The following is a 13864-nucleotide window of genomic DNA, read 5'->3' as shown; positions in this document are numbered from 1 at the left end:
TGTGGCAACTTGCATCTAGGGAGGGAAGTCACGAATGGGTTGGGCCTGTGCTGTGCAAATGTGGAGAAAGGAAATAAAAAAATAGGTTGGCAATAACCCTAATAATGACAGCTGGGGACAGCAGCTTGTTAAAAAAATGGAAGTTAAAACTAACTTGCTTTGAAACAATAAGAATAAATGGGATGCATAACTGTTACAGACTAAAATAGAGCAGGGAATAGAGGGCACAGATTTCTCTCCTCTAGCCTCAGCCTGCCCAACAAAATTTGGCTTATAAATATCCATAAATCAAGAAGGGCAAAGACACTTTAAGATGTATTCTTAGCAAGAAGGAAAAGCATTTCAGTGCTGTTTTTTCCCATACATTGTGGTTATAAATCCCATTATCTTGGTGTACTTCACAACAAATCAGGATTTCAGGTTTGGTGTCCTCAGTACATAGGTTTTTGTTTCCAAACACAAAAGGGGGGAATTCTGCTTGTTTTTTACATACTTTGGGAATACATGGCTGGATATGTGCTGCAGGCAGGAATATCTGGTGGAAAGATATGAGCCACAGCAGGGCAGGGAGAGCAATGCCCTGCCAGGTCCCATCTAAGGAGATTAGGTTTAGACTGCTGCCTGGATTGAGTAAAAATTAGAAAGGATAATGCTGCATTAATTCACCCAGGTTTAGCTTCTGTAGCACAGTGACAAAACAAAATTAGTAATAGTCTAAAAATACAGCCCTGAATAGAACTTTCTCCTCCTCCTTTTGCCCTGTGCTCCCTCCTCCCCTCGTTTCCTGCTTGTGCACCCGAAGTTGGAAACTTAAGAGTGGGTTTTGAATGGGATTTTTCTTAAGAAATTTTTTTCCAAGCCTGTTTCTGTAGCAGTGAGTCAGGCCTGCAGTGCCTATCTGCCTTGTGTCAGGCATGGGGCTGTCTGGGGGGAGCAGAGTGTGCACATACCCAAAGTGTGAGACAAGCTTTGAAATTGCACCAAGTGCCCTGGGAGCGTCGAATGTGCCGCAGCACGCTGCGATTCCAGTCCCAGCCAGAGCTCCCCTGGCTCCCACTCTCCAAAAGGGGACAGAGGCCAAACTGCACATTCATTTGGGTAATTAGGTAAACAGTAAATAGGAGAAGGCCTCTTCTGCCCAAACTCCATTGTTTTTTCCTGAAAGTCTATATTTAGGTTTGGCAACCAGATTTATCACAGCGATTGGTGCATTGTTTGAACAAGGTCAGGGATGTGTGTGCATGTTTATCTCTGCTTAACTGGATTGCTTATTTGAAGTAGAAATACCTCCAAAAATATTATGCAGAGCTCTTGAAAACTTGTGTACTCATGGCCCAGAGCACATGGTCTTTATTAGAAAATAGATGCAATTATTCACGTTTGGCTTTGCAGCTTAAAGTCCCGAGGGATTTGTACATAAAACTGTGGAGATTTGATTACATCCTGATTTTATGTCTCACTGGTATATGAGTGTTTCATATGTGTAAAAACCTTTTTATAAGGCAGAGATTATAACAAGTTCCTAAGTGAAGCCAGACAGGTGCTGTCCTGTCTGTTGGAATGGGAGTACACATGCTCATTAATTTAGTCTAACTCTGGTGCTTGCTTGTGTCTTTATAAAACCCAGAGTGCCTTTGTGTTTTATATTTACAGCAAATATTCTGGGCTTTTTGGCAGGTTGGTTTGAGACTTCAAGGTACAGTTTCAAAGTCAGGCTTTATTGTGCACAGCAGTTCCATGCTGCTTGGTGAGGATGGAGCATGGTTTACTAACAGTGGTTAAGGTAAAAATAGCAAATATCAGCTCATTTTCCCTTTTATCCATGAAGTGAGAAAACAAAAAAAAGGCACTTCAGAAATGTCAGCTGGAGAGGATTCTGCTCTAAGCAAGAGCATGCAGCTCTGGGGCATTTATTTCCTTTGTTTTTTTCATGGTTCCATTAAACCTTTTGGTTAAAATTTCATATTTTTTTTTCAATAAAAATAATTGAGAATGCTAAACAGTGGCTGCCTACTGAAAGTCCTGCTTGCACAGACTTACAAATAGGACTGTGCTCAATTTGGGAAGGACTGACCTCAGAGAGAGGCAGTTCCAGTCATCTGGTGTTCACACCTAATGAAACAGCACCAGTCACTTTGGAGCTTGAAGCAGAAGTGATCTCTGGTACACAATAATGAATGAAAAGACACAAAAGGGATGAAGTGCTTGTGCATGGCTTGCTGAAGGATGGGGCTCCATGTGACACCCCAGCTGTGCTGGGGGTGGCCCTGGTGGCCTGGGACCCTGCCTGACCCAGCAGTCACTGGTGCTTCATGCAAATCCTTTTCCACAATATCCACTTCTTTGTTTTGTCCTGTGGTGAGGAAGTGTGTGCACGTGTCACAAATTAGTTCCTTGAATAGCTTGTGAAAGAGAAATTATCTTCTTTCTCTTCCTCCCTCCTTCCTGTCCCTTCAAAGCTTGAAATTCTCCTGTATCTCTCCCTTTTGGGAGAGACTCTTTTTGTGCACTGAAATTGCCAGGACACACAGGTTCATCTCAGAGATCACACACTGTGTCACAAGCCATGTCCTGCACTGGACATCTTTAATCATTCTTTAAATTGCAAGCACAGAGCTTCAGCCAAGGAGGGTGTGCTCCTTTCTGTCCCTCTGTGCTGTTTTGGTGCCTGCAGGTCACCTTGCTTCATCCCTTGGCTCTGCTGGCAGGGCTGGAATCTCCTCCAGGCCTGGCAGCAGCTACGTCTTCATCACTGTCCCTGACATGTGGCTTCTGCATGAGTCAAGGCTGTTCCTGACAGACAACCTGTGGAGAGAAATCTCTGCTGCTCAGAAGGTCGTTTATATTTAAGAAATGCTCTTTTTTCCTCCCTGCCACCCCATTGCTTTATTTCTTTTTTAATTGTTTCTTTTACTACTTTCTCAATGCAGTGCTACAGCACCTGAAATTTTACACAGACCCTTTTCCCAGTGCTCCTAAATGTTTTCATTTCAGACTTTTGGCATTTTGAGATACCAGGATATTTAATCTTTCATCTAAATGGAGAAATAATCTCCGGAGAGGAAGGTTTGATCCTAAATTCCAGCTGTCACTGATTTGTTGTCAATTTGCTGATATTAACACAACATTCCGATGGGGCTGCAAGGTGGGTGTAAGGATATTTCTCATCCAGCTCAAGGAATTTCCCTACCTAAATTCAGAGCCTAAAATAATTCTGGATTTATAAATTCTTCCTTGTGCTTTGCTGTCTAGGGACATGGCTTAGTGGTGCTCTTGAGAGTTTTGGGCTCATGGTTGGATTCAGTCTGAAAGGTCATCACAGCAGACAGAGTATTTCTATTACTGGGGGTGTTTAGATGATAAATGCAAGAATTTAATTATGTATGTTGCTAAAGTTCTTTGTTTATATACACTGTAAGAGTACACTCTCCAGTGATTTTAAAGAGTGTTGTCAATTAGCTGGTGGTTATCTTCTGCTGCCAGTTGGCTCTTACAGTGGGATTTCCAGGGTTTGAGAAGCTTTTAAAATATATTTACATTTTAAAATTTATTTACAGAGCTAGTATTGTGTGAAAGAGTTGTTGATATAAAGATAGTTTATCTAAAATGGATAAAATAAGATAATAATAAATTATAAATAAAATAACCATTATAGCAACTGATTTCATTTCAGAATGAAATCATAACCCCAGCTCCTAACATCCTTGGTGGAGAGTTGATAGGTCTTATTTTTGCAGCAGTCTGCAGTGAGGATATGTTCCTTTCTAGTTACATAAAATAAAGGCTGGAAAGTTGAAATAAGTGCAACTGCTATTTAAGCATGGTTACCAAGACCATTTTTGGGATGTTTATCCATTAAGTTGCCTATATACTATAACTGTGTTTCCTCCCCTAGTAGCTTAGGCTGTGCTTGGCTTGATGAACACAGGGATCACATCTAGCAATAAAGCTGTGTTTGGCTGGTAAAACCCTTGCTTTAAGATTGCAGCAGTAATGATTTTTTTCCCCACTCTCTCCACAAAAATCCCAAACACTTCAGCTGGGAATGAAGAGGGGTGATGGGAAGTTAATTTAGCCTGCTGAAAACCAAGGCTATTACAAACTGAAATGAGCAGCTTGTGGATGATATTTCTGATGGTATGAAGCCCAACCTGTAATCACACAGAAATGGATGTCAGGCTGGGCATAAGAGCTTTTTCTTTATGCAGTCAATGTTTATATATTTATATAAACATACTGATTTATTTGTGGAGTTGCAGAAGTTGACAGTGGGGTAGATCAGTGCAGCTGTGTTTCTCCAGGGGCTCTGCTTGGTGATCTGTGCCTCCAGAGGGTTTCCCAGCCTGAGCTCCCTATGTGTGTCCCAGGCCAGGGCTGAGGGCTCCCCTTCCTTACAGAAATCCCTAAATCTCCCCAAATTTCAGAGGGTAGTGCCTCCACTAGAGTAGTTACTGGCATATTCACCTCCAGGTCATGCATTTATTTATTTATTTGCTGACATCCTTGGCTGGCTGGGGTGGCTCGCAGCAGCGTGTGGGCTCAGCCACTGCCTGTGTCTGGCTGGCTCTTAAATGTACATTTTTATGGCCCTTGAAACTTGGCACGTGCTGTGTTTGGTCGTCAACAACAACAACAGAAGATTGCTAGTGAAATTAAAACCTGGCATCGCCGCTCTCCAGGTTTATTTCAATGTATTGAAATGGGATTTTCTTGCTAACGTTTGCTGGCATCCATCCAAAGCCCAGCATCTCATAAATATCTATTATCTCTCTCTGCTCTGCTCAGTTGACAGAGCTGTAGCAGCTTCTAATGCAGATCACGGGAACAGCATGGAAAAATGAAACCAGGAGTGTTTCACGTGGGGAGTTTGTGTCAGGAGAGAAATTGTAGGGGTTTTGCCAAGGAATTAGAGGGCAGAAATCACAGTCACTGAATGAGTCAGGTGGGAAGGGAGCACAGGGGTCACCTGATCCTGCCTCCCTGCTCAAGCAGGACCATCCCAGACCACAGAGTTGCATCCAGACAGGTCTGGGATATCTCCAGTGAGGGAGACTCCACAACCTCTCTGGACAATCTCTTCCAGTGTGTGCTCACTGCACAGTGAAGAAGTTCTTCCTCATATTCAGGTGGAGATTCCTGTGTGTTTTGAGGAGTTCTCAGTACCTGCCTTCAGGAACTAGACCATGGCAAAGCAGAACTGGGTGAGGCTGGCTTGCTGCAGCTGTAGGGACAGGTTGGGCTTGGAGTCATGGGGCAGGGACAGCAGTTACAGCCTGCCGTGACACCAAAGTTTAGGTGGCATTTAAATGCTCTTGTGTCACCATGTAGCTTGCCCAGAGGCACTTCAGGCTCAGTGTAGTGAGAGTGGAAACAGCACATCTTGATTTATGTGGGACAGGTGAGCTTGCAGTTGGTCACTGAAGGCTTGGCCAGCTCCGGGCTTGTGAGAGGCACGTGGGGCAGCTTTGCTCTCAGGAGCTCTGCTCTGGGCTCAGGAAGGGATCTCTGACTTCCAGCAAAGTCAATTCCAGTCACTTTAACCCCAAATGCCACAATTTCTAAGGTGCTGTTTCATTTGTCCTCTGTGTAACTTCTAAACATTAATTAGCACTAAATATTAAGAGGTGGAGTAAGTCAGGTGCACTGGTCTGCTGTGAGCTGAGGAAAAGTCACATCCACCTGCAGGAAATGTTGCAGGGGGAAACAGATGCATCTTGGTGATAGGAGATGGGAAGGGGATGTTAGGTCATTAATTACTTAGCCTTGCATAAACAAAACTTAATATTTTGAAAAGTCTCTAATTGAAAGGGAAGGAAAAATCTTTCATCTTCTGTGCTATTTAACCACATGTCAAGTTGGGTCAATTAGCAAACTTCTGTGTTCGTTCCTGCTTTATATATTGATTACTGCTCCATGAACTGTTCCAATGCACTGAGTTAGTTTTAAATGGGTGAGGAGCTAAGGGGACCTAGGCTGCTAAATCCAGGATCCCTGACCCTCTGTATTCCTTCTGGTTCCTCTAGGAAGGATACAGGGTGCAATTTGATTTACTTTTGTACAGGTTAAAGCTCATTTGATGGCTGGTTGGTGGGGACTTAAGCTGGGATCTTTTCAGAAGTGGTATTTGCTTAGCCTGCTGATTTTTCTCAATTAAAAGAGAGGACTTGGTTGAAACCAAGTGTGGTGAATAAATGTTCAGGGTTATCGTGGATGTTGGTTGTGTGGCGTTTTGGTTTTTTCTCTTTTAACTCTTTTCTTTCCCCTTTTCCCCTCCATGTCTTGGTAAAAAATGGGAAGCTGGTAAGTTTGTTTGGTCCAAAACTAATTCAGAATGGGGCAGTTCAGTCATGGGAGATTGCAGTTCATCCTTTTTTTACAACATAAGCTATGAACTCAAATTTTACACTTTATAGTGCCTTTACTCAAGCACTAGACACTTCCAGAGAGCAAGCAAGCATTAAATATTAATTTGTAACATCAGAGCCAGGTTCTCCTCCTTCCAGCTGCTTGGCAATGGTGCACTTGAGGTTTTCTGTGGCATTGCTTTTTTACTTTTTTAATTGGCTGGTAGTATTTATTAAACAACATACTCTGAGAAATTGCTGAAGCTCCTTGCAGTAGATCTGGGTAGCTGGAGAGCTGAATGGTGGAGAGTAGAATTCCCACACAGGAGGCCCTTGGCAAAGATTCATCTTCATATGCTCGGTGCAAATGTAAGGCTGCTTGTGTATATTTTCTGTGAAATGTTATAAAGTTAAGAAAGATTGTTTTCCCAATACAATCTTAAAGCTGAAATACAGTTACATTCCAACATAGCAAATCTGCATTTTGTGCATAAATTACTTAAATATCTAGGAGTAGTGAAATATAATGCTGTTAAACATGTCAAATGTGATGATTAAGTGACTGGATTGTTAGGAAGAAAATAGTAATTTTCTGAAAAGCTAAATGAATGATTTGGCACAATGAACTGCAAACACTACCAAAAAAAAAAAGAAAACTGAGAAAAATATGCTGGTGGAGGATCACGTTTGTAGGCAGTTGGTATTAAAAACAAGAGTAAAAATATTTCAAATTTTCTCAACTTAATTGACAAACTCATTTCTTCCCCTGACATTATTTTACCTGCTGACAGCTGCGTGGGAGGCTCAGTATGGCTGGGATCTCACATCACTAATACAGTGGCAGTCACTGCTGTAAGCTGATTTCTTTGTGATACTGAGACTGGGAAATGCTTCCCAGGATAAGCTGCTGCTCTGGAAGGACTGGGCTGGGGATCAAGGAGAAAGTTCTGCCTTCTGGATTACTCACTGCGTGTTCTGTGGACACAAGAAATGCTGGAGCCACTTGAGACAAATTTTAACTTAGTGTAGACAAAGGGGTTTTTTGAACATCATCATTGCTGCTGCTGATGTGTGTAAAGAAGGGAGAGATCAGTTTGACTCGAAGCCCAGGCTAAAATTTTTGAGTTAGCTGTTTTAAAGAATTGTCTTATTGGTAGACTAAGCAAACTTGTCTATCAGTGTTTTTATGTTAATAAACATGTAAACCTTGTCTGCCTTTTTGGAAGCACTTTGAGAAAGACACTTTTACCCTCTCTAGAGTACACTGTGAAACCTCATCTAGGCTAAGGATAACGTTTCTTTGATCACAGAATGTGTTCTTCTGAGCAGTGGTAACATGAAATAAAAAGTGAAACCAGAAGTAAAAAAATAAAAAGCCTTCTCAATATTATTTGAACTTAAACTAAACTGTGACTTTGATGTTCTTGGGCTTCATGTAGAGTGCTTATTGAAGCCTTTCTCTGTATTGTTAGGTCTGTGCAGAGCTGTGGTCCAGCCCCTGGCCACACCAATAAAAATAGTTTTGAGTAGCAGTTAACCCATAACTGGTTTTGCACGTTGCTTTGTGCTGGAACTGGGGATTGTGTGTAATCTTTGTGTGAGTTCCCTTGCTGAAATGGGTGGTCTGTGTGAGTCAGTGATCAGTGCAATGCCAGCTGTATGGGAAAGGGGATGGAGGGATCTTTCTGTACAGTCAGATGTCTGGAGGATGGTGGTGGAAAAGGAGGGGAGAATCCTGGGGATGATCTCTGTCCTCATGCAGAGACTGGTGTCTTGCCTGAAGTTCTGTCCTGTCCAGAGTGCTCTTGTGCAAAATCCCTGCCCTGGTGCTGCTGGGGTGGTGTTATCCAAGCTGACTCATTCCTCAGGGGTACCAAGTGTTCCAACAGGGCAGGTAAGGGCTCTCCAAGGGCTGTTTCAAGAGTCTGTGCGGGTGCCCAGCCTGGCAGAGATCAGCAGGAGTTACAAAGCACACTAGAAATCCACAGCAAGCAACCCCAGGAGGGTTTCAGCTCCTGCACGTCTGCCTGCATTTTCTGTCCTCTCCTGCCCTTCTGTGCTCCCAGCCCCAAAGGAGATGTCAATGTGTTAGTGGAAACTTGTGCAAACCCAGCCTGCAGAGCTGACCAGAAACCTGCCTCACATTCTCAGCTTTCCCTGTTGATTATGGCTTGTGCCACTGGAGCCAACCACATCATCATCTGTCGGATTTATTCGTGTTCCTGATGTTCCACAGAGCCTGCTTTACCAGCCTGCCTCATTGTGGCCAAATCACTGCTGCCACACGAGCAGCAAAAGGCTCAGCAAGGAGAAGGAGAACCCATTGCTGGAAGGGGGTGAGGGACCCAGTAACAGCAGACCCAAAAATCCTTAAGGGTTCCCAGTGCTTCTGGTTTTGCCTCATTCTTGGAAACATGGACACCTGTGGCCTCTGTGCTTGGGGAAAGGGATCAAGGAGGAGAACAGCTACCAGCAGTAGATGAAGGTCAAGTCAGGAGTTACTTTGAAGAACCTGTGTGAGGCCATGGGGCCAGATGGACTGCAACCAAAGTGATCAGCAACCCCTGGGATCAAGAAGCAGAAGACAAAAGCCAGCTCGCTATTTTCTGATGAAGTCTGTCTCATTTTCGCGGGAGTATCTGTGTTCACTGCTTGTGCTTCTTTGAAACTTTATTGCTGTGGATGGAAATTGTAGCAGACGTGTGGTACAGGTACATTTTGTCATTCCAGACTTATGTTCTGAGCAGCATTGTGTTGACAAAGCACAAGAGGCAGCATCATTATTTGATGCAGAAATTGCATTGCAGTGTCCAAGCTGCTTCTGTTTCTGGAGTTATTTGTTGTGACTTCTTAAACATGGTCATTTTGAGATAGTTGCTTCTGTCGATTATAATTGAAATGTCTAATTTAATTTACTATTGAGTAATTATTTTTTTATTTGAAGGAGGTTTTAGGGTAAATCCCTCTCTGTTCTAGGGAGCAGTGGTGCCCTTTCCCACATACACACATAAGTAAGGAAGTTTTTGCATCTGCAGCTGTCAGGAATGTGCTTTGGCTGATGAATGCAGCCTAGCTTAAAGGAAGGATCCCATAGTGGGTCAGTTAAGCTTTATTGGTCTGCCAGACCAGATTATCATTTTATTTAACCAGAGGAGTAGTTTTCATTGTTACTTTATTGCCAAGGGTGTGTCAGCATTTCCATTATAAACCCCCTATTTTCAGGGATTTGTGTAGACTTGAGATTTAAGTGTTCTGGTCTAAAACTTGGCAAGCATGTTCTTCATTCACCAGCGGATATTTTCTTTATGAGATTTTAGAACGGTCAGCTGTTTCTTAAATTGTAATGAAGGCAAGAGAGTTTTTTCCTCTTGGTTAAGCAGATAGGACTATTTTTTCCATCTCATTTATTGTGACTAGATTTATAAAAAATAATCCCCTATTCTGCTGTTGAAAAAGGGAAGAAAGGGGGAGGAGAAAAAGGACTATCTTCCTGCTGCCCTGTTCTGTTTGCCATGCCTCAAACCCTTCCCTTTGGTCTGTGTTTGGTGAAGTCCCACCCACCCTTCTCTCCTCCTCTTTACTTATTTCCCTTCAGTGTATTTACACTCTCACTGCATTGAGTTGCAGGGTTTGTTCTCCTTCCTCCATTCCTCCTCTTTGCTTTCCTGTCTTGTGCTTCCAGCACAATTCTGATAAATCTGTCTCGATTCTGATAAATCTGTCTGTATTACCTTTCTCTAAAAGCCAGCTCTGAGCTACTCTTAAGTGATACAACATACCTGTGGTAAAGAGAAACTTTATATTTAACTATATATATATTAATATACTTTGCTACTTAACCAAAGAACACGTGCATGACTCTTAGTTGGGTACTGCAATTTTTCATTGCTTTTCTGAGACATTGCTGCGTCTCTAGAGCAAAGTACTTTTGCATTCCTTTTTTTTTTTTTAAACCAAATCTTTAATGTAGACTGAAAAAAGTGAAGTGTGATTGGTACAGAAACAGCACTGTGGGTTTTCATTTCTGGGCTCTTTTAGTCATTTCCTGAGAGCTTGGTGCAGAAATGTGACAGCCCAGGAAGCGATAGCAAGCTCAGCAAAGCTTCGTGTGCTGTTAGAAGTTGGTGTGCTACAGGTGAGGGCACGTCCTTCTTGGGGAGATGTAGGAATCCCCCCTGGTTCTGGGATTGGTGCTCAAGGTCTTCAGGAAGAGCCTCTGCTGTTCTGCAGTTCCCAGCCATGAGCAAAGTAACTGGGGATGTAAAATGGTGAGTGAGGAACTACAGCTACGTGACTGCTAAGCAATGAGGAATGTAAGTGAAGCGTCGAATCCAAAGGGTGGAAAATGAGTGCTTTCAAAAAGCATCATAGTCTTTCTCCCAGGACTTTCAGAAGATCTTTGTCAGAAGAAGATGCTGGCACAGCTGCCTTGAAGGACTATCACTGGTACCACCGAATGAGAAGCAAGAAGTTGAATAAACAGATGAGTTTTGACTCAGAGAAACCTCTTGGAGCGTACAGATGGCAAACGCATCCTTGGCCTCCCTGGAGGGTGAACAGAAGAGCAGACTCCTCCAGTTTGAAGGGGGAATGCAGTGACCCAAGTCTTGGTAAAAGTTCTGCAAGCATGGATGCTGCCAGTGTTGCCAATCTCCAGGAGGACCCACCTGAGACACCCTTCCCAACAAGGAGCAGGCCAGTGCGGGTTCCCTTCAGCCGCTCGCTGTCCGAGCCCCACGGCAGCGGGGCCGAGCCCCAGAGCTACTTCATCCAGGGCATCTTCTCCTCCCTCTCCAGTGGCTTGGCAAAGATCATGAGTCGCAAAGGGGAGCCCAGAACTGAAGGGAAGGCAGAGGACAATCCAATTGTTTTGAGTCCAGGTAATGAGCTCACTTTTGTTTAGTTCTATTTGTGTAACAGCTGACTGTAGTGAGACACACGATAGTTGTTTAAACTGTTTTATAACTTTTCTTTATTAACGTGACAGTGATGCTCTGATGTCCTATCTTAACTTTTAAAAAGCAACTGAAAAAGGTCCTTTCCTGATAAGGAAGTGGTGTGAGATGTTTCAGTGTGTGCTTTAAAACTGAGGTCTCTTTAAAACAAGCATCACCTACTTGTAGCAGAAGCATTTCCTTCTCAAGTGTGTGGTATAAGCAGTCCTGCAGGCACAGTATCCTCTGTGGTGTTGTGCTGCCCTGATTGAGATATCATGCCTGCTCCTGTCAGTGAAGTACCAGGGAGAGAGAGAAATTAAGCTGTCTTTTAAACAGAGCTCCAGACAGTGGAGTGGATCTAGTTCCTCATACCAGATTCTCCATTTCATAATCAAGCAGCTGGATTGGTGTCTGCTCTCTGGTAGATGCCAAGGACAGGCGTGTTGCAAGGGTTTAGCCAGCTGGGATTGAGGTCAGCAAGATGCCAGTCTGAGATTTCATTTAAATCTACCCAGCTGATAACACTCTTAAGGCAGGGTGGGGAAAAAAAGTGGGGGAAAAGAGGGTAAACTTGCCTTTTTGCTCGGGCTTTTCTGAAACTTTCTAGTGGGCTACCCAGCTTGAACGCAGTAACTGATGATGCCTGGGAAAAAATCCACAAACTCTATTTTGGATTTTATTACAAATTTAAACTTTCCTTCTTCCCAAAACCTCAGCACTTTCCAGAGTCCTCCAGATTATCATGTTAAAAACCTGATAATATCTGGATATGGTTGAGGCTGCTGGACAAGTCATCAGTATTCCAAAAAATTCAGTAGTAGTAGTGAAAGAAGCATTTACTGTGTCTGCAGGGGTGCTCAGTCTTTCAGTCCCAGTGAAATGTCCCTGACAAGCTTGTGTTTGCCATTGGAAGCTGTCATGTTGCTTTAAAACAAAAACAAATTACCCAAACCAAGAAATAACTAAGAAGGACTATATCTGTTCAAGCCTATTTATTTACAGTCACTGGTTCATTTCTCCAAGACCTTTTCAATAGAAATTTGGCCTGATGATGCTTAATGAATTGTGTGCAACACATGGGGGGATTAAAAGAAAATTACAGAACTACTTTTCTTCTTTTTCTTTTCTGTTGAAGTCTTCTAATTAAGGAGTTAGTTGGGTTTTTTCCTCTGTATTTATTCAGATTAGGAGCAAAGGTTTCTACTACGGGCTCTCACTGTTGAGACCTTTGGGAAGGTATTCTATGTGATGGAAATGCCACAGTTATGAGGGGCTGAGCACCCTTCTTTCCCCTGTTCTGGTGCTCTTTGATACCAAATGGTTCTCTGATAATTCACAGTTATTGCCAGTCTGTGTTATTGGGATGCTTTGCTTTTTAGTAGTGTAAAGTAAACAAAGGAAAACGATTATTTGTGAGAAGGCACCACTTGGTAAATATTACATGTCAGTTATGGGACAGTGACAGAGCCTTTTGGCTCTTTCTTGGGTGGGCCAAACCTCTGGCTGAGCCTGCCAAAACTGGTTTTGCAAAGGGAGTCACAATTCAGGAACTGAGAGAAAAACAATGGGTCTCTAGATTAAAAGTCAAATTCTCTCTCGAGGGAGGAAATTGTAGCTGAGAAGGTGTTTGGGGAAATAAGTCTGATGAAGTCACCCATAAAATCACTTGCAACAGCCAGGTCCTGCTTGGACCACTTCACAGGAAAACAGAGCTTTTGGTGGGATGGACAAACACCTCCATGGGGTTTCTTTTCACCCTTTGCCATCACAAACATTCTCTCTCTGATCCCTCAGGTGGATGACAGCTTGTGTTTAACAGAACTAGTTCACCCTCTAAGAGGTGCAGCTGTTTGGGATATACAGTCAGAGGACAACTAATTGCTCTCCTGGTTTTATTTTTCTTAAAGAAGTGCTGCCTGTGCCATAATTAGCTGGAGCTGCTGGGCAGAGGCTCCTGCCCTGTGCGAGGCTGCAGGCTGAGACCTGCTGAAACAGTGGTAGAACTTGTGAGCTCCTGGGGTTTACAGCTGAGGTCTGTGGGAGGTGGCTTGAAGATAAAAGGGGTGAGAGAAATGTCATATTCTTCACACACAATCTAGATGCTCAGAAGGGATCAAATCTTGTGTTCTTCCAAAAACCACACCAGTTTAATTCAGTGGGGGTCACTGAATTGTCCACTGACTGATTTGGTGCTTGGTTGGGCAGAGGGTGTCCTTCCATGCCTATAGTCCTGTTTACTGTTCAAGGAAAAATCAAGAAAAGTGATGTTTTCCTCTCCTCAAGAAGCAGAACTTGGTAATCCTCATGCAGCTGAGATCTGTGGTAAAGTGCTCAGGCACTCAACCCAACCACAGGATGGTGTGAGACATTGGGTTTCTCCAAAGTATGCAAACAGCTTACACTGAAAATCTTGATCAAAAGTGCCCCAGGAAATGTCTGCTTGGACAGAAATTCTTGTCACAGTGACTGAAACCCAAGAGACCTTTTTTTCTGTGTTGTGAAATACACAGTGGGAGAGGCACACTTTGGACTTGGACCAGGAGAACCCAGGGGTGCACGTTCTGTCCACAAAGCCAAGTCCTC

The 13864-nt window shown here is 43.2% G+C and overlaps 1 protein-coding gene across 11 annotated transcripts in view; it reads left to right on the top strand.

Moving 5' to 3' along the window:
• Positions 1 to 13864, top strand: part of RASAL2 (RAS protein activator like 2) — a 163744-nt gene that overhangs the window by 46245 nt on the left and 103635 nt on the right. For 6 of the 11 annotated variants that reach the window (XM_064719242.1, XM_064719239.1, XM_064719243.1 and 3 more), the window contains exon 1: positions 10690 to 11224. The exons of the other annotated variants lie outside the window; for them this stretch is intronic. In XM_064719242.1, the coding sequence (XP_064575312.1) occupies positions 10690 to 11224 (535 nt within the window). Of the gene's footprint in view, positions 1 to 10689; positions 11225 to 13864 lie in introns of those variants that run through there. 11 annotated transcript variants of the gene reach the window in all.

This window comes from Zonotrichia leucophrys, chromosome 8 (genome assembly GCF_028769735.1).
Source record: "Zonotrichia leucophrys gambelii isolate GWCS_2022_RI chromosome 8, RI_Zleu_2.0, whole genome shotgun sequence".
NCBI classification, from domain to species: domain Eukaryota; kingdom Metazoa; phylum Chordata; class Aves; order Passeriformes; family Passerellidae; genus Zonotrichia; species Zonotrichia leucophrys.
This window is presented reverse-complemented; position numbering and strand designations above follow the sequence as displayed.